This window comes from Gallinula chloropus (assembly GCF_964237585.1).
Source record: "Gallinula chloropus genome assembly, chromosome: 1".
NCBI classification, from domain to species: Eukaryota; Metazoa; Chordata; class Aves; order Gruiformes; family Rallidae; genus Gallinula; species Gallinula chloropus.
The window spans coordinates 101,844,130-101,865,883 of NC_140085.1; the positions used below are offsets into that span (position 1 = coordinate 101,844,130).

The 21,754-nt window shown below is 37.7% G+C and overlaps 1 protein-coding gene across 2 annotated transcripts in view; it reads right to left on the reverse strand.

Annotated features, from left to right (window-relative positions):
* The window catches only part of CADM2 (cell adhesion molecule 2), a gene marked incomplete at both ends in the record, with an annotated part of 663,520 nt that overhangs the window by 36,679 nt on the left and 605,087 nt on the right, over positions 1 to 21,754 (reverse strand). Inside the window, one exon of one of the 2 annotated variants that reach the window (XM_084275339.1) lies at positions 6,466 to 6,585. The exons of the other annotated variant lie outside the window; for it this stretch is intronic. Coding sequence (XP_084131465.1) covers positions 6,466 to 6,585 — 120 coding nt within the window. The remainder of the gene's footprint in view (positions 1 to 6,465; positions 6,586 to 21,754) is intronic. 2 annotated transcript variants of the gene reach the window in all.

Sequence of the window (21,754 nt, forward strand, 5' to 3'; positions counted from 1 at the left end):
ATGCATGATCAGCCTCTTCCATGAAGCTAGCATGTTTTTTGTTTGTGGTCACCATGGATGTTTTTTCTCTCCAGAAGCTTTGGAAACTAGCAACTTAAACAGCAAGTGAAACCAAAGGAGCTGTAGATCCTGAAGGAGTCAGGAGAAACATTGAGGGATCTACAAAGAAACAGGAAGAACTAAATATAATTCACCTTCTTTGCTCAAGTTGGGCAAAAGTATTATGGATTTCCCTTTGCATGGCACAGTTCACGTGTATCCTGCAAGTACCACAGGAGAAGACAGGAGCACAGGACAGCCTAATCATTCATTAATAATTTTTTTTAAAATCTGGGTTCTAAGTTCCTCATATTTCCATAAACATCCCATTTGAATCTTACCACAACAGGTATATTTTTACATAAACAAAATCACCTCTTTTATCCTAAAACAGCAACTCCCAAATCTTGCCATTCTGCTCTCTGCTCTCTGAGTACATTGGATCTCTGGTTTGGGTTTGTCCCCCTGTGTTGTGAAGAAAGAAGCCTATGATTTGGCCCAAGAAGCCACATGCCTGCTGATGAGCTGAGGCCATATGCAAACATAGCAGTGAAGTTCTTCTTCCTATGTTGGAGCCCTTGGTAGCAGAGAGCATACGGAAAAGGGAGATGGGCAGTGTTATACTCCTGCATCTCACCTCTGCACTTTTTAGCTAGAAATGGACCTTGGGAACTAGGCACCATTTCTCTTCCTGTTGCCCTCTATCCAACCCCTAACAAGTGCCAAAGAACCGAAGGGCACTTTCTATTCTCAGCCTCTCTATCACCTGGTTGCAGAGGCAACTAGGAGGGAAGGGAAGTAGCCAGGGAAGGTTTCCCAGCTACTGCTCAGCTGTAGCTTGTGGATATTTTACCTGGGTAACGGACAGCTCCGACCACAGACAGCCTTGGAGGTTTCAAGACTTAGGGAAAGAGGCTTATAAAATAGGTTTTGGATTTCATCATGGTCTAACTTAGGTTTTCCATGATTTATTAGCACACCTTCTAAACAGCTAGGAAACAAGCAGAATGAAAAATAAAGGTATATAAAAAACAGTCATTATAAAATCAAGAGATGGCATTCCTTGCAAGATGGGTGCTAAAGGCTTACTTGAATGTCTGGTGGGAAAAAAATAATCTAAAGAACTGTTGGTTTGTACCTCAAATTGTTTGGCCTCCAGGGAAATCTAGAAGTTGGATAAACCAGTACGAGCTTATTGTAAGAGAAGGGAAGATGAGAAAAAAGAAATAGGTTGGAAAGTCGTAATTATCTTACCTGGTTTGAGTAAAACCAGGCACAAATTAGATTTTATGTTACAGCTATAGCTATAAAGCAGTACATAAACCAACTGCTTTTAGCATGCTGTCAGACAAAACCACTTTTAACATTAGGCAACAATCTTTTTTTATTATCAGGGTTGAATGCAACTAAGTATACACAGCTATATTTAAGATGAATCTACCCTTATCTCCCTTGTCCCTCAAATATTCTAATAACTTTTCATTGCTTTGTTGTTTCTTTCTCTGTCAATATCTCAAAGTGCTAAGTTATATTAATCAGCTTATGTGAAGGAAAAATGAAGTAACGATGAAGAAACTGGTAATGCTTAACATTTTTTTTCCATGATAATAAAAGGCCTAAAAGTACTGTCAAAGTAGTGTCTGCATTTAAACTGCCTATTAGGAAACAGGTATTCTAATCTTGGGTTTTTTTCCTCTCATTATTGAAACCAAGGTAAAAATGGAAGAAAAAGAAATTAATACTATATTTTAGCTAAGATGGATGAAATCTATGCTATTAAATAGAAATATTCACACTTAAATTGAGTTCATGATAGTTTTCAAAATTATTATATCCTCAAACCCATACTTAATCCACTGTAAACTCTTCTAAATTTAGCTCCACAGATCTCCTTTAAGAAACCTTTCTTTTATACCAGAGCCAAAACCAATAAAAGTGGATTATAATAAAGCAGGGATTTCATTCATATAGAAATGTGTACATTCATTGGCTTTGTGGTCACCCTGAATATTAAATAAACCCTTGAACTTCATAGTGCAGCTGCCTGTGAGCAGCATCATCTCTCTGCCATACGCAATGACTTTTGAAGATGTTTTTAGGTGCTGCTATATAAAGCTTTGAACATTCTGGCAGAGTGATTATACAAGTGAGTCAGCTGAGACTGAATCACCCTGATATATCCATTCAGTTCAATTGCATGTATCTTCTGAGTTTGAGATGCTCTTGCAATGTTTCTTCTCTAGTTATTTGGAGATTTTTAATCTTCAAGAACAAGTAAAAATTACCAAGTTTTATAACCTCTTCGATTTTTTTTTCCTTGACAGTAAAGGGATTTAATTAAAAAAAAAAATCGCAGGGTGTTTGTGTGGGGGTGATTAACATAATGCCAGCCTGTTGGGAGGGTTTTCTGTACGTTTGTATGCACAAGCTTTTCTCCTGTGTGAATCTAGAAACACTGAGCTATTCTGACTTGAGGTGGCTTCTCCTAGACTGTTAATCACACTCCCTCTCCACCTACAGGACTTTGAAGGATTGGCACAGAACCATGGAAATTAACTTCATGTTAACAAAGAATTTCTCCAAGGGAGGCATCCCTTCACTACTGGGGGCAAATTCACAATCCTCTTGTGCCTCTTCCTAGTCACAAAAGGCAACACTAGCATGGATCCATGCATGGCTCTTAAGAAATAACATTGCATAAATTTGATCGAAAGTAAACTACATACACAGTGTATAATTATTATTTCCTTAGTCTGCTAGAATTGCTTCTTCTCATACATTTTATTCTAATTTTTTCATACATTCCTTATCATGGTTATTAGGCTTTAAGATACCCTTGACAAATATATAAAGGGCAATACTCTTACTGCCATCAAACTGTATGTAGGTTTTTTGAGTTAGCAGGTAATGTACCAATAAAAGAATAATTAATTCCTGAAGGACTGAACACAAAAGCAAGCATACATTTGTCTGAGAAAGTGAAAAGTTTGACTAAACAGGATGCTTATGAATTACCGTGCTGTCATCCAGCTGGATCAGTAGCTTTTTCATGTTGTTTACTAAATGCCATGCAAATTAAGACAGAGATGGGCAACACATTTCCAAAATTAAATTAGGATAGTTTGAGGATTTTTTTCCCTCCATTAATTCAGGCTTTTGGTAATCATGCTAAAATGACTTAGATTTACAGAGTCTCTGGGCTTTTTATATTCAGTATCATCTTCCTGCAAAGATATGTCCTGTGACTGGATGTGGAGTAACATATCCTCAAGGTGGACTATGTAAAAGTCACGCAGAATAGACGAATGTCTGGTTAAATTTACCTGAAGTGATTCATAAGCACCAAGTCATTATTTTAGAACAGAATTAAAGTAATACATCCAACAAGACTATTATGTCAGCTATTGGAAATCCAGTTCAAAGATATTATGAATTAGTATGTACTACTATATGATTTGGGACAAACTTCTGTTTCTTTAAGGCATGATCAAAGAAGATCCAGTAAAGTAAGATAAAGAGAAATGCTGCTTCCAACGTGCCTGGAAGCCAAAACATAACAACAAGTAAAAAAAATGTTTTGAAGGTTGAAAATATATAAACAGATGTCAACTTACGTCCTTATATACTCCATGTCAAAAACCTTCCTGGAGTAAGGAGCAGAAGTGTCAAAGGAAAATATGTTTATATGGTACTTTTTGCTTAGCCAGAAACAGATAATGCTGATAATTTGTTCCTCTCCAAAATGGCTCTTATATGCTGCTTGTACTCTGGTGTGTAGATGCTGTGACAACCTAAGTAAGGTTCTGCCTGGGATTTCAGGGTAGCAGAACTCTGCCTTCGCAACATTCACTGCTAGGTTGTGAACATTATTTGTTTATGGGCCAAAGAAAGACATGGGGGAAGAGACCTAAGAAGAACATCTTGTCCATTTACCATTGCCATGGGAATCATGCAATTTTAAAAGAAGCAAAGATGAAAGATGTCGTAGAACTTCAATAGCTATACCTTGTCACTGCCTCCTGTGCTTCCCCATTAAATGCCTTTACCGCTAATTCAGTGGATTCATTTTTCCCCACTGAATTTGGAAAGCAACTCTTCATCAGAGTCACACCGACTTTTCTTTTTTTGACAGCAAATCCAAACAAACTGGTGCCTTCAACTTCTTTGCAAAGTGTATCTTTAAACTTCCTGTCCTATTTGCTCTTCGATCTGTCTCTATTTGTGGTCCACTTTCAGTGTGTCACCTCCATTAGAAACAGCGCTCCAGTTGTCATCTATTGCTGGATAAAACACCGATTATTTCAGCCTCATCCTGATCATTCATGAATGGCATCACTACATTTGTTTATTTTTGTCTTTTATCTAAGGTGTTTCTAAATCCTTTTGTTTTGTTAAATTCCTTGCACCTTGCTTGTTGCAATTACTTTTGCATCTGGTTGTTTCCCTTTTTACACCTTCCTGTTTCTTCCCCACTGCAATACTCTGACTTAATGCTTATAGTAAACTTCTCTTCACATTTCTGTGGGGTTTGCTTTCGTAGATTGTTAAATCCACAACTACATTGTGTCCTATTTTTTTCCTCTGCATTGGGATAGACTTTCCTTTCAATACAAACTTTTCAAGAAACAGTCTTCCCACACTCCTTTGTCTCTTAGATTATCTGCCCAAGAGACCACATCTACCAGTTCCTTGAGGCTGAAGAGGTCTCATCCTCTCAGACATTTTGCTGCATTCACTTCTTTTTTTTCTGAAAAAAGCCAGTGCTCATGTTTTAGTCATTGACTACATTTACCCAGATATCCTTCTTTTACTTTCTCTTAAAGCAGAATCTCTGTTACTGTAGCATCAAATCACATGCATTCTCGTACATGTTAGACCTGACAATTTAGAAAAGGGTTCTCCTTTTCCAGATCTTTCTGTTGATGCTGGCCACACAAATGGTGAAAGGAAACCCTTCAGGGTAAAGGAAAATGAGGTCCTAAACTTAACAGAATGTCTTAATATCACTGTTACACTAAATATACAACCACATCAGCACCACAGTTTAGTTACAACTACATAACAAGGAGAAAATAATTCATTAAGGACAGCAAACACCAACATGGCACACCAATGTCCTTCCAGTTTCCAATCCCTCCGAAAGCTGGGAAGTTTTTGCTGCTTGACCCAAAACAGTCTTTGTAAAAGACGTAACCATTCCTGCCATTCTGATTCCTCCTGCAACTCTCAGCACTGCAAGCACTGGGCTGTTTTCCATGTTTTATCCTTGTTTTTTCTTTTTCTTCTTTTTTTTTTCTTCTGGTGGGAAAAGATGACTATAACATCTTTCTCTTTTTCCTTACAACAACAATATTTTTTTCACACAATAAGTACTATTAAAGCTTAAAAATTAAATTTCAGGTTTGTTGTCAGTTTGTTACATGAAGACCACAATATTAATGGCCTATGGAGGAAGAAGTTGGGTGTTCTATCACAATCTTTATACAATGGACTTGCATGTAGCTCAGCTTATTCTTGCACGTTAGGCAGGTCATTACAACCGACTTGAAAGAAAGCTTCCAGAAAGAAAAGATTTCCAAACTTTGTCTTAAGATACTTTCCTGGGATAATTATACTTGCAGTGTGCTAAGTGGACAGTATTTCCTCTCTCTTTGCACAACAAAAGCCTTCAAAAGACCAAAGGCAGGAGCCATGTGCCATTTCACTAACCATGAGAGATTACTAGCTATCCAGAAGATAATAATCTTCAAAACCTTATACACATCTTCACTATTGAACAGCTACATGATCAGTCACTCAATCCACCACTTTATACTTAACACAATGCAAAGCATTACTCGAGAAAAAAGCTGTGATGGACAAAAACCCAACAGGATAGGGGGTAGGGAAGGAAGAGAGAGACATTTAAGCTCATTCACTCTAGTTCCGGTAAAATAAAGACACCCCTAATTTAGGAATACCTTAAACTGCAAAAGTCTAGCAAGGGTGATGCAATGAGATGCCTCTTTGTCACCAAGCAAGACTGCATCAGCAGTAATTCCAATGCCAAGGCACCTATCTTGTTTTAAACATTAGCACCCAAAATAACCAGTCTTAAAAGGTCATGTTTATTTAAAAATAGCTTGCTTGCGTTTTACATTAAAGTTAATTTACTAACCTTAAAAAAATTAAATGCAAATGTATACAAATAATTTAAGCATCCTGCCAAAGTTCACATACACACTGCTAGAGCAATAAAAATATTCAAGGTCATATGAAACCTTTCTTACCCATGTACCATCCCGTGGATTATTTTATTAAATATATACATTGAACTAAAGTGTTTGAACCTTCTCTTTAGCAATTTCTATCCTTCTTAAAAACCAAACCTATAATTTCCTATTTATCATGTGTTTTTTCAGGCCATAACAAAGAAGCATACTGTACCTCTGGTGCTGATGGCTGTTGCCGATGTGGTTGTGCTGGTTGTTAAGGCTACAGTGGTTGTGACTGTTGCAGTGGTAAGGGAGGGGATGACAGTAGTGGGAAGCAAAGTGTTGAAAACATCTGGTGAGTGGAAAAAAAATATAAAATAAAATCATATCATGCAAACAAAGGAGAACCATAATAGTGGTTTAATTTGTAAATACAAGTATGTTGAAAATGACTAAATTAAAACATGATTAACAGAAATTATTACAGGTACATCAAAGTACCTTTAAATTCTTGACATTATATCACTCTCAATTTTTATAGTCAATCTTCTAGCACACGGAATTTAAAACACTGTTAAAATGACCAAGTTTCCACAGATCTGGAGAGTGACTGGTTAAGTGACAAGAATCCATTTCTCCACTGAGCCATTTTAAATGTCTCATATAGTAGAAACCATAAACGGATGAAACATGCTGTGTCAGAGTGGGAGATGAAAAAACCAACACCATCATGCTAAAATAAACACACACATGTTAACAAGAAATGGCTGTATGTTAAAACACCCACTTTCAGACAGACTCAATGGAAGGAAAAAGGGGAGAAAATGCTACTAACTATAAGAGCTGCTTTTTCCGGATTGCTTTTCTTCTTCCCACACATTTGTTTAAGACACAGTTGTCTGCTAAGATCCAGAGCAGAGTATATTTCAAAATCTTTACCCTAATTAGCAGGCACAGTCATCTTTCAGTCATCCTTATCACTTAAAGTTATTGTAATGCACACATCAGTATTTCTTTACAGCAGCTTAGAACTAAAACTCAGAAGTGCTAATAATAAATAATATTATTAAAAACCCCATGTATCCAAGTCAGAAAAAGTGCAGAGCCTTGATGACAGCATCCCACAAACCCCTTCAGCTTTTGATCAGGCAAGTGCAGGTATGCCAGGCTTAGGCGTGCCGCTGCTTCGTTGCAGAGGAACCAACATCTGCTGCAAAACGCTCCAGTACAGAGCAGAACATAACCAGATGTACAGATAGAAAATACTTTGATTACACTGCCAAAAGCAATAACGACCAGGATCACTTTGCTTATAAGGTGATTGCAGGTTTGAAAGAACAAACAAACAAAAGCCCTGAAGAGAACTACAGAAAAGCACTTTGGTGAGGAAATAAAAAGCATCTGACATTTTTCAGATTATTTATACCAGAGGTTTAAAAGGAAAGGACAGATTTCAGTGAAAATATTTCTGAAGGGTGCTATTCAATGCAGTAAGAGTAAAATTCTGACCCACGATCTGTCTTCCCATGCTGTGGCAAGAAATGCAATTGGTCTCTGAGTACCATCAATTCTGACTGAAATCAATGGCGTCTGAAGTAGCTCAGAGCTTTGCAGTACTGGGCCCTACAGAACACATTTCAGACACAGGGTCCTTGAGTTCAGCACTGCGGAATTACTCTCTTAAGACTTCAAATTAGCATGCTTACCTTATTTTCATACTGTGTGACAGATTATTTTGCCACTTTAAAAGTCTCCTTGCCAGTTAACATCTATGAGTCACCTACAATTTCTGTATTCCTCTCTTTTTGATAAACACCAGCACTATTCTCTCTGGAATCCATACCAGTGGGATTTTCCACCTTCGAAGCCATTGGAAAATGGCACAAGATCCCTCTCGCATCTGTTGTACACTGATATTTAATCTGTTCCTCATTACAAAATATTCCCAAGCCAGAAAAAACTAAAACATCCTCTTAAAGGAACCAACAGTGCAGCCACAGTAATCACCAGGAAAAATGGCAACATTACCTGGAGTGTTTGTACCACGATAATTAAACAGAACTGAGTATAACAAGCATTAGAAATAAATTAACATGTTAAGAAGATACATGTCACATGTACTGATCCAAGCAATTGCTTCTCATAAAGGGAAACGTCTTCCCTGATAAGTATACGCTAAAAATGAAATCAGCAGAAAAAACCCCACCTACTTCATAAGGAGAGCAAAGCCTTGTTTATTAGGAAAGCTTTACAAATCAGTCTTGTACATAAGACCTAATTAGTGTGACTTATGGTTTCATTAATTATCTTCCTTAAATATGCCATTTACTTAAGACTATGCAATGGCAAGTTAACTGTAACTGGCAAATACAGTTATGGTTTTATGACAGTGCTTTCCATTCTGTGAACACGCTGTCTACCCGCTTAAATGAATCACTGGTGAATTTCGAAGTGCATTGCTTTCTGGTTTCTCTTCCGATCGAAGTATTTCTAACAAGATTTCTTATTTTAAAAGAAATGCTACCTAGGAAACAGACTAGTTAACAACAACTAGGATATATCAGTGTTTTAATACGGATGTGGTGGATTCATCTTTTCTGATCAGATCAATAATAATGAAAAGGCATGCGCAAATTAGTTTCCTGATCAAAGTCACAAACTCCGATGCCAAAGATCAAAACAGCAGCTTGTCAGAAGCCATGAAGAAAAACCTATGTTCTCAAAAGAAACAGAAATACAAGCAACAGCGTTGGCTTTGTTTCCTTCTTAGCAGAGTAAGGTGAAATTCGCCGTGCAAATGACTGCAGTTGGTCTGCTCTGCTCACAGCATCATAATTACTTGCTCTCGAAGACTACAGCACAAGATAGCAAGCAGGAAGCAGCAGCCTGAAGCACACTGCACTGCCCAAGCAATGAAACCTAAGCCTGCTCCGGACTCTAGAAATGCCTCGTTCTTACCTGCTTTGGCCTGAGGTTCTCCCCAGAAGAATTGCTTCTTTAATGACTTGAAGGTGTGCAACAGGAATGCATGTGTGAAGTAACAGGATTGCTCACAGTGCTCCAGAAAATTAATTTTGGAACACAAGGACCATATCTCATCCTTGAACCCTATTTTGGAGATCCCAAATCCAGGCATATACAAGCATTTTGAAAGCAGCTGGCCACTCACTCAAAAGACAAACATGTACAGCCCACCCCACCCCCCCCCGCCTCCTATTGAGTCTCTGTAACAGAAAGGCTCCTTATCAGTTCTTCCAAGATTTATGGATTCTCACAGAACACTTTACTTGTCCTTGCTTTAAAAAAATTTTTGCACAAGAGAATGCAGAATATGCACTTCGGGGGGAAAAAAAAAAAAAAAGAGAAAAAATGTGCGGTACTTTGTGTTCTCTTATCACGTATCTCAGGTGTAGGAGGTAAACAGGATTGGTAGCTCCCAAAACCAGACTACAAGTATAAACTGATACTTAATGGCAAAAGCGTCTGTTTAAGGCATATGTTTTAAAGAGGCTGTGCTGTTTCGTTTGCATGCCAGAAGAGGGCATTGATTATTACTAGTCCTCTTGGAATTTTTGGTCATTGGTTTACTGCAAGGGATGCCTATCTTATACTACCAGTGAGGCTTTATGTTATGTTTATGTCATGATATGGTATGTTACATATTATGCAATGCAGAGCTCCCTGTTGGCAGCTCCTCAGAAACAGGCTATCAAAGGGACCATTTGCCCTCTTGAGCACTCTGTCAAGAAGGATCTTAACAGAAGGGATTTGCGGATTTCTGCCCAAGGAGCTTGTATCAGAGTGAGACTTAATTCCATTTTTCTAAACCTAGTTGTACACAATGTTCAGCAAAAACCAAACTTTTGTTTATGACTCTCATGCTACTAAATACCAAGGATCATTATGACCAAGAGACCTTGCAAAGTGGAACTTTTTAATTCAAGTAGCCATACCTAAATAATTGCACCAGATTGCTATTTCCATAATACTAAGGTATTAATCCTTAGCCTCCTGTGAAGCAGAAAATAGCTATATTTTGCAGATGGGAAACCAAAGAAGATAGAAAAGCTGTGCTTAGAGATCTAGAAGTCAAGCAGTATTTGCCACCATGAATTTTGAAACCTCACTCTTAAAACAAATGTTTCTTGTCAGGAAGGTATTCAGTCAAAAATGCAGTAATGCATTTAACGTGGCATTCATTTCATCACCTTGCTACCTCTGAAATACAAACAATTCACAGAGAACTAATTGTTTCCATAAAGGTTGTTGGAAATAGGAAAGGGATTAGTCTTCATGCCAAGGGGAGTTGGGACTCACTCCAGTTCCAACTCTTTTTCACGTGTTCACACAGGTTATACAGGCAAGACCTGAACTGGATTTTCAAAGAAAAAGATGGGCTCCTAAGCTGTCTCTTAGAGGCAGAGGAGGAATTGAGCAGAGCCACTAATACCCAGTGGTATAATGGTATATCCTCTTTTCAGTTGGTATATCCTCTTTTCAGTGAGGACTTGATGTAATGCCAAAGTCCAGCAGATGCAGAGAAAACTATGGGGAAGGTTTTAGAAAGGTGCTCTTCATGGTCACTACTGGCTGTCAGCATACAATCGAGCTACACGAGCACTGGCAAGGTGAAGGCAGACAGCAGGTAATCTGACGCCTGACTGCAAGCGGACAGTGGAGAAAGGAGGGGTGTGCAACGCTCGGCTTGGTCTGGTGGCTGCTCTTGAGCAGCGGCACAGATGTAGTCTGTTTATGAGAGGTAGAATAATGTTGTGCAAGATCGGTTCAAAATGCTGTCAAGCCCTGCCCAATCATAATTTCCTGTTTGCCTCTGCTTCTTTCTTGAATTGATGCCGCATTCTTTTTACTAAGGCAGAAGACATCCATCCATTTAAGTGCAGGGAGCCTGGACAATTTACTCTCGCTGCCGATTTGGCCCTAAGCATTTTTACTCTCCATTTCCAATGAAATGAGAAATGGTTCTGTTTGGTTTAGTGGGCTTATGTGAAAGATAGATCTGACCTATTGAAAATATTTTACTTGTTTGGTAAAAACACAACCGATACTCTGAAATGACCGAGCACAATTCTGACAACAATAGCTGCAGTTGATAAAAATGTAAAGGCTTTTGTTTCAAGCTTGACAAAGGCTGACAGAAAAATTAAAGGACAAAGTGATAATGATGGATGGCCCTCGCTGTATTTTGACTGAGAATGAAAGAAATTTTAAGTGGTAAACTGAACTGAGTGATGACCTACCTGGGAAACAATCTCACTACTCTGTGCAAAATTTAATCAGTCTGTGGTATGTAGTACTAAATAATTTAGCAAGGTTTTAAATTCAAAGGGAGCCGCATTTAGCCTTGTTCCGAGAAAACGGGATTGAACAAAAGGATCATTCAGCTTGAATATCATATGCCAATAGCTCCTTAGCACTTAGGCTGAATGATCATGAAGGCTCACGGACAGGAGGTCAAGGGGTTCTTTTTACTAATTGATTCAGATTTATGAAACTCTGAAATGGCAATTATGTGCTTGACATTTCTGCTAGCAAATCAGATGTCATTAAAAAATATCCAAACCCTTCCAACAAAAGCTCCATGTAGATCTAGATCCCTAGTTAAAATCATTAGAGACTTCCGGTGGATGAGTTCATAATGCAAGATACAGAGCTGGGCTAAAATGGCTAGGCAGCTTAGAAAGAAAAGAAAATAAATTCACATAGTACCATGATTCTAAGACATTTCATGGGCCTGTGGATGATATTAAATGTTAGAAGATGTCGAGAGCTCATTAAAATTTGATTAAACATAGTTTGGTTGCACAGTCAGGTCAGAGGACAAAAAAATCAAGTATTAAAAACATTGCAATTTTTATTTCATTGCTCTTTTTTCCTAAATTAGGAACTGGCAAGAATAGTTCTATTTTCTGATGGAAAGTTTTATCATTTGGTGGGGTTTTCTTTCCCGGTTTGAAAGCAACAGCTTTCAGTGGCAAATGAAGGACGATGAAGTATTATAAAACTACAGCAAAAAAGTCAATATCTCTTGTTTTCAAAGACCTGAGCAAAAAATCCCCAACAACATTATCTACATAGCCCTGGTCTAAATTCTGCTTTTAGAAAGTTCAGAATACAAGTCAAAGCAGTGTTGTGGTTTAACCTGGCTGGTAATCATTCACTAACTCCCCCACTACACCAGAATGGGGTAGGGACAAAAAAAAAAAGATTCATGGGTCGAGATAAAGACCATTTAAAAGAACAGAAAAGGAACAGTAGCATTAAAAGTAATAATAACAATGAGAAAATAACAGAATATACAAAACCCAAGTGATGAACAGCACAATTTCTCACCACCTGAAGCTGATGCTCCGCAAGCGCCCAAGCTGCCCTGACTCCTGGTCAGATGCCCAGTTATATGCTGAGTATGACATCATATGGTATGGAATATCCCTTTGGTCAGTTGGGGTCAGCTGTCCTGCTGTGTCCCCTCCCAGCTTCTTGCATGTCCCCCTGGCTTCTCGTTGGCAGGCCATTATGAGAAGCTGAAAAGTCCTTGACTGGTTGGCAATCGCTGAAAACATCAGTGTGTTATGAACATTATTCTCGTCCCAAATCCAAACCACAGCACTAACCAACTGCTAGAAAGAAAATTAACTCTATCCCTGCCAAAACCAGGAAAAAGAGCAAAGACCTAATTTTGCCAGCATGCTGTCATTCCAAATCACTTAAAAGTTCATCCTTTAAAATGAGGACCTGATATCACACTGTGGCATATTTTACAACCAAAATTTCTCATAATAAATTTTAAAATATGTAATGAATATGAAAAAACAAGGTGTAGTGGCCATTTATTTTGGATTATGCCATCTTATTTGAGAGTGAACTATGAAGAAAAAGTTAACTGCCCTTAATTGTCTTCAAACTACTCCTCTATTGAATATTTCATTCATTTTGTGCACCACAGCAGCAGGACTCACAAAGAACACAGGTGTGTGAAAGGGTGCTCATCAGTAAAGCACATTGGGGTCAGGACAGGTGTGATTGCTGTCAGAAAAGAAGGAGCTATGGCTCCCAGGCAGGTGTCAAGAAAGAAGCGATGTGAAGGAATTGCCTTAATGTGGTAGGAAGGACATAGTAAGGGAGGACAACTTTATGCAGTGCTATGGGGCCCTGGGTCAGGTAGTTGAGGAGGGATATTGAGATAAATACACCTCCCCCAACTTCCATGGGGACTCTCATAAGTAGAGCATGCTGAGGTCCCACCTCAGAGGTTCCTCTTGAACCTCTCCCATTGCATAGAACAGATTTTTGGATTGAGTGGGCACTGGGTCTTATGCATTTCAGAATGTCCCTGACTACTTGCTAAAATTCAAAGAGTAGCAGTAAATACACAAAAAAGTAATTTTTCATTTTTTTCTGGCTAGAAAAACATGACCTTTCTCCAAAGCACAGATGTTGCTGCAAATATGGCTTTGTCACCTGGAGACTACAGTATTCTGTTGCGCACACAGTTGGTCAAGTTGCCCATAGGGAACACAGGAAACCTGAATCAAGCATTTCACAGGAAAGCATCTAACATGAACATTTCGATATCACACTGGTGGCTGATAACTTTCAGAATGCCAGGTTTGACCTTTGAAACCCTTAGTGCTTACTTGAGGGATCATTTTGCTCCTCACACCACTCCACTGAATTTGTGATCAGCAAAAGCACTCTAGCTGCAGCTCCCTTGAAACAGGAAGAGAAGTTTGCAATGAAGGCCCTGAGATGCTGGAACACACTCCCATTTCACTGTCCATTGGACTCATTGTTTGTCACCAGTCTAGCCATTTAAAAAGCTCACCATACTCGGTCTCACTGAAGGAGAAGAATAAAAGGTGACATAATGTAGTAACTCACAAGACTATTGCCTATTGCTGTTTGGTGTTGGTGGGGCAGAGAAAACAAATTGGTGGCCTGAAAAAAACAAGTAGGTTATAATTCAGTATTTCCTAATTTTGAATTGTGCTGAAACCAGTGACGAACAGAGAACATAAAAGGGTAAAACTGATACAATAGTAACTTGTCCTGATGATTAGATATTGAAAATTACCTTAGTACAACAAAAATCTAAATTCTCAAGAAGTCATTCTTTAATACTGAAGAATCTGTATTCAAGTGCTCCAAGTTTTACTTTATCAATTGTTACTAGCATAATGTATACCTCTAAGGACAAATCAAAACAAGTATTCAACACAAAGATTAATATTCCATTCTGGAGTTACATGAACATATGGTGTACTTCAGATAAAACTAAAAATATACTCTCACACCTATATTTCTTCGAAGTTACCAGAAGTTTTGCTAGCAGTTAAAAAAAAAAAAAATCTCCCATTTAATAGTAGTAACATAAATAGGTCATTCTATCTACGGAAAAAAAAATGTAATTCAACACTTTGAATAGAAAGGTTAAAATGAAATAGTCTCAAATGAAGTAGCTTTACTTATAAAAAGGCATCTATACACATACTAAATTTGTTCACAATTCAAGATTAACAAATCTATATGCAGTAAAAAGAATGGATCCCCACCTTGAAGTTCTGCAAGATCATTATTTAGAACGTATAGAGCAAATATTAGGGAGAAGGAGGTAGCATTATTCCCATTTCACAGCTGGGGAAATGAGTACTGAAGAATTAAGCAGAATGCCTTACATTTTACAAACCTCTGAGCCTGACAGGGGAGTTCAGATCTCCCGAGTCTCTTTTTAATCCTCTACTAAAAACCAAAACCAAACCAACCCATGAAAGAAAAGAAAACCTCCTAAAAAGTGTATTTTTAAGAGCAGATTTCCTTATACCTGAAGTGCCATTTTCACTGCATCAAGACAAAATGTCATCGCAAAAGCCACCAAACGTCTTGCACATATAAAGGCAGCACAATCTACCCCAGAAGCACAGCATTCTGTCATTATTAATATGCTGTTCTAGGCCTGTTGCCACTGCTTAAAAATCACATTAAGGCTGTGATGCTCATTTTTATTCTTTTTAAGTAAACAGACAAGCCATATTTCCTTGTTTCTCCAAGCCATAAAATAGGAGTATTCAAAATTAAATGAAATAAAGTACCAGCAGCTGGCCCTTGAAAACCTATAAGGAAAAGCTAATGTACAATACAAATTCAGACACCAGCAGCCTTGAACAAAGATGACAGCTTTCTCAGAATGACACTTGACTCCTGTGCAAACAATTGCAAAAAGCTCAGCCAGTGCTGCACTAGGAAGAAGAAAGAGGCCAAGGAAAATTTACTAAAATTTCCCTATTAAGGAGACAAGTGTTGAAACTAAATGGAGGTAAACAGATTGCTGATCTCTATTTTATTATGGTTGCTCCTTTCATTTCTCTGAGAAACTCAGGACAAATCACTGAAATTGCTTAAACAGCTCAAAACTCACGGCGATAATTTTAAGGTTAGTAAAAAGAGATAACAGAGAATGTTATTTATTTTAAATTACTTTATTTCAAAATAAAATCAAAGGGGTCCAACACTCATCTGAAATGCTTTATCACAGTGGGATAGCCGCATCCCATTGAAAATCACCTTGTGCAAGTTAATGGTATATTTGCAACCTAAAACATAGTTTATTGCACATCTCCACACTCTCTTTGACTAATACACTTAATTCTCACATTCTTATCACCATAGTACATGACCTGAGAAAACAAGGCCCTACATTTCTAGCTGTCAATCTTTTATTCTCTGTCTTTTTTTTTGCTCAAAAGAGTTCTATACATGTAGTTGAATTCCTCCCAAGACTTTTTGGCTTTGTATAACATACTACTATTAATGGTGGGACAGATGCAGTATAGTCAAGACAATTTTTGTTAAAATTATCAAGCTTCCCTTCAGGCAGGCAGATATTCGATACCTTAACTACTAAGCCATCAAATAGGACAGCTGACCAACAGAATATCTTTGTATTTGCTACAAAGAATGCCTCGTCATGTCTGCTAATTTATTTTAAACAATATGATTTACAAACCAGTGCAAAGAGATTCCAGTTCCTGCTTATGAATCATGAAAGCATCCAGGGATTTCCTCAGTCAAGGAGCAAACTAGTCCTTCAATGCCAGCCTTCTTCAACTCCTCCCTGCCTCCTACCAATCAAGATTTATAAAACCACAGAAAATGTAAAAAGAAACCACAGAGGGAAAACCAAATCTACTAGTGCAGTGACTCACAGCGATATCTAAGGAATTAAACAGTTTACTCACTCCTACAGTTTCACCCTGCCAAACTTTTTTCTGTCCTTCCTCTTTTTGGTTCATTTTTTCCTCCACTTGCCATGAGGATCAATATGGGTAGTTTCAGCTGAAAGACATACCCTCCGCAGGCATGAAGTAACTATGCAAAATAAGTTTTGTTCTTCAAGGTTGGATCTGTGGACTAAACAAGCTGTGTGGAAACCAGTGAAAGAAAACTAAAGCAATTGCATGCCAGAATATAAAGTAGATAAAGAAGAAAAGAAACCAAACTGGTATTTTTTCTGACTTCAGGCCTTCTTGCAAAAGTAATTCTGATTGAAAGTTGTTTGCACCACACTTCTCACAAATGAGACATCACCATACACCATAACATGGACAGTCATAGCAGATAACCTGGAGACCTGTCCACAGGCACCTGTGGCTAAGTTTCTTCAAAAGGGCTTATAGCTTGCTTTGAGCTAGTGAGGGAACACAGCCTTGTGAAAGAAGTCAGGGCATTGTGTGAGATCCCCATATGACACTGGTCATTCCAACCAACTTTATCAACTTTGGTGAGAGGCATACTCATATTTGATAGCAATATGTTTTGTGGTATGGGTTTTGTGGTTGTTTTTTTTTTTTAATCCTTGCCACCTCATAACTGTATTGAGATAAACTCTTTGTCCTCCTGTCTAGTTAAAGCTGCCTCTTCCCCTTTCCATGGCAAGCATATAGAAGGATGGATGCAATGAGCTTTCTTGAAAGCTGACAAGGCAGTTCTGAAGCCTTGAAACAGAGTCAAAGAAATTCATGGTAAGGCATAGTAAGACAGAAGAAGATCCAACACAGAAAGGCTATGGTATAATTTAGCAGTAACAAATGTGACTTTAATTACAAAACAAGGGGCATTTTGTTATATTGAATCAAGAATTCAAGCAGGAAGAGCAACAAAAAGTAGGTCTTGATTGCAGCTTAGAGGTTTCCCTTTTGGAGAATAGGCTAAAGATATTTTGGATCCCGCCACAAATTTAGACTGAACTTATGCTATGATGAAAGTTGTTATGAACACTTTTAAATTTTGTTCAGGGAAATTCCAGATTTTGGATAGCTTGATCTGTTTTTCACTTGCAAGAATACTGAAAACAAGGGAGGGGAAATCTTATTGGCTGCAAATAAAATACTAATAGGATACTGTACAAAATAATTTATTGGACATTTTTCCTTTATACATTATAGAAGTGCAGGCTAAGATAAACTACAGAAGAAGTTCACAAGTCAGTAATTATTAAAATTACAAATAAAAAACCCATAACAATCAGAACTAAGAATTATTAAAGTCAAGTTATGGGTTGTTAGAAATATTAATGGTTTGAGATGAGCAAATTCCTTGCTGTCTGCTTCTTTCTGAGCCTCTATGCTCGTCTTCACATGTTATCAGAGATGCGGGATACAGAACTTCTCAAAGCTCTATGAGAAAGATGTGCAATTTTTCCCTACCCCTCTCAGACTCAGGATGCTGTTTGCAATCTCCCCAAAGCACTTATATCTATCTCCATTTGCTCAGAACCAATGATTTGTGCTACCTTACCAAGGTTTGTAATCTCAGTTGGAACAAAACATGGTACTGATGTATCACCAGTTGACATTTTAAGCAATATCACTACATAGTGTATCATTTTGAATTGAATTGAGTGAAAAACAGAGCAGCCTATTCTCAAAAGAAAGGTAAGTTATAGAAGCACCATATGAGAAAGATAGAGACAGGATACTCTTATCTGCATTCCACGTAGCACCTAATGGTGCAGGAAAGATTTCAATTTAGAAAATTACAAAGTCATTTTAATAATTTCTTTATGGTTTGGGTTTTGTGAATAATAAATGATGTGGATGAAAATAGAAGATCATTAGCAACTGTTACAACCATACCTTTGTCATCAGTCTCAAGTGAAATTATTCTGTTAGTGGTTATATTTTTTTCATGAAGATTGTGTAAGAAGTTCATAGGCATGCTAATTTTACAGTCTGACCCTTCAACCAAAAAAGCTTGATTGAAGTAAATTTCAAGAATGTTAGAGGTGTAAGCAATAGCAAAGTTTGAAGTCCAGAAAAATGAGAGCAAGCTGCGCTACTACAGCAAATCAGAGTGATGATAAAGTCAACAGCAGAATTTTAGAAATAGTTGCCACTGAAGATCAGTTATGACAGTTCTTTTCAAGAAAGCAACAACATTATATAGAGTATATTTAGTTCCAAAAGTATGTTACTGTAGATGCTCTACCAATACACAAATATGCTAAATGTTACCTTTATGCAATTATTGCATATGGAGAAAAAAACCCTCATCATAATTCAAAGCTAACACGCAACCTTTTCCTTTTCAGAAGTCACATAGGGAATTGAAATCAAGAACTATCACATTAACCAATTATATATGTACATAGAAAATTAAATATTTTCAAGTGTTGTGTGTTATTAAAGACATAATCCAAATCCATGGGTTTTTAGCATAAGTAGAACTTGTATTCAAATAGGAATCAACTAAATGTGTTAGAATGTGTTGCTACAGATTAGACCTGTAGAGACATTTTTCATGCATCTACCAGGAGGAAAAAAAAAAAAATAAAAAAAGGAAACCCAGGACAAATTCAGATTTAATGCAACCAAAATGCTCAGAATGAATAATTTCAATGAATACTCCATACTGGAAAAACAACCAACCTACAATCTTCCATCTAACAACATTTCTTCATTTATGAAATTTTCTTTGATCATAAGCGGTATTTTAATCCAAAAATGAAGTGTCAGGTTCCCCAGAAGTATTACTGTGGTTTGGAATGTTATTTCCTTGAACTTTCAAAAAAAATTTTGAATTTATCTTGGGGGAAAAAAAAAAAGTATCTTACTTTTCTAAAGTCATCATAAATGAAGAAATATCAGTTCACACAGCTGAAGTATAGACCCCACTATTCAAGTATTTATCAACAAAAAGCAATTTCAAAGTAGCTGCCTTGTGAGTGCTCAGGGATAATAGCTGGACAATTCATCCATAAAATTAAGCCAACAATTCCACCATAAGTTTCTTGACAGATTTCTAACACCTGAAAACATCAACTGGACATTACTCTTCTTTAGTCAAAAATAAAAGCTGTATTATGCAATGATTTCTTAATTCATCTGATTGCGCAGCATTCATCTGCATTGTGATTTCAGTTCTGAGCCACTTCTTCTAATGTAACCTGGAAAAGTTAACTTTAATATTATGTTAACTTTAATATTATGATAATGATTTAATTTTATTAATATTTTGATAATGATGTAATACCTTTATATCACTTTAGAACACTGATGTATAAGCAAAATCAATATATTTCAACACAATTTGCAGGGCTAAGCTTTGCAGAATAACATGTGAATGAAATTCTCTGTGTGTATTTATAATGCTGCCTTCAACATGGGGTTATAGTAAGTTACTTTCACAGGCATGCCACAGTGAAACCTCACCCCTCCACACCTCAGCTCTTGTAAGAAAATCATCCAGCTGCTGCAGATTTCAAAAGAGAGGAAGAAAAAGTCTCCCCCAAAACCCAAAAAACTCTTCCTAAGTAAATTACTAGACCTCTGTTCTTTTAGCTTTTGGTTGCATGTAGAGGCGGGGGTGTGTCTATGCAGGTATGTATAACGACGAAGGGGAAGAGAGAAAAAGAAAGGGGACAGTATGTGGGGAAAGTTTTTGAGAAGGAAAAAGTCTTCAAGAACATTCTTTTATTTATTTACTTTTCAGGTGAAAGCTCAGGCTCCTCTGTCTCTGAATTGTCTTCTGTACTTTTTAATGATATTTCTGCTTTTTATAAGATGTGAATAGGAGGACTCAAAGCTCAAAGATAAACTCTTTCTTTTAATTCTAAAACATATTAAAATATCTCGAAACTAAAAAGCATAGATATTGACATACAGAGAATTTAAAATGAAATCCTAAGCAGTCTTCTGAGCCTCATATTCTTGATGGCCTTGATTGCTTTAAGGGCAAGCTTGGTTTTTTACTAAAAACACCCTCTGTTGTAGCTGTACGTGTTACTATTGTTCCATTACACTGCGGATCTGCTCAATTCTCTTCTCCCAAAGCCCAAGCTTTGTTCAGTCAAAGGGTAGGATTTTCCCGTAGGCATAGAATTTTTTTCTCCAAGCTTTGTCTGTAAATGAGATGTTTCAACTTGTGAACTATGAAGGAGGAAACCAAAGGATGAAAAAGTTCGAGGAAGAAATTGTCCAGCTACGTCAAAGTCTAGGGTCTGAACACCAAAACAGCGCAACTAGATTACTGATGAGCGTGCTGCTCTATGTGGATGTCGCATGCTTTCCTTCCCATCTTTCCCTGCCCCTACAGTGAACATTTGCTATGTGGTTTTTGAGATATTTTTATGTAGGTAATGTGTCAAAAAACAGTGCACAAGATTTATCATGGCAAATATTTGCAAACCAGGAGATCTCTTGCCTTATCTGATAAGCTCAGTCTCCAAAGAAAAGAGAAGAAAATATCACCTCCTCAGTTTCATTTCAACTTAGTGTTCTATTCAGTTTTTACTTTCATTGAGTTAGGTATGTGCACAAGTGAGTTGCAGAAACAAGGGCAGGAGAGGGTTCCCCTATGAGAACATCCCAAAAGAAATGAAACGTAGTAAGAATGTGTTAGCAGGCAAATGGACAAAGATAAAGGAATCTAGAGGTAATGGCACTCATTTAATTTCAGATATGTTTTGGATTCTACAGACTTTATACTAATTAAAATAAAACCACAAACAAAACTTGTATAGAAGTAAAGTAGCCTGAGAAGATGAACTTCTGTAAATGGACTTGTGAGTACTCATAAACGAGAAGCTGGACATGAACCGCCGATGTGGCCTAACACATCCTGGGCTGCTGTTGTAGTTTTGTGTGGCTAGGTTCTGGTGGAGAAATGGGGGCTGCAGGGGTGGCTTCTGCAAGAAGCAGCTAGAAGCTTTCTGTAGGCCCAAGAGAGTAAACACCGGCCGGGCTCAAGGCCAGAGTCGTTGTTGACCAAGGCCAAGCCCATCAGCGATGGTCACAGCGACTCTGGGAATCACATTTAGGAGAAAAAAAATACTAGCAGCCATTTTTTGCCACCAGAGAAGGGAGTGAGAAGATGTAAGAAATTGTGCAGGCACCAAGGTCAGTGAAGAGGGGGGGAGGAGGTGCCCCAGGTGCCGAAGAGAAATATGCCCCAGCAGCCTGTGGAGAGGCCCCACAGTGGAGCCGGTGGAAACACAGTGGTGGAAGATG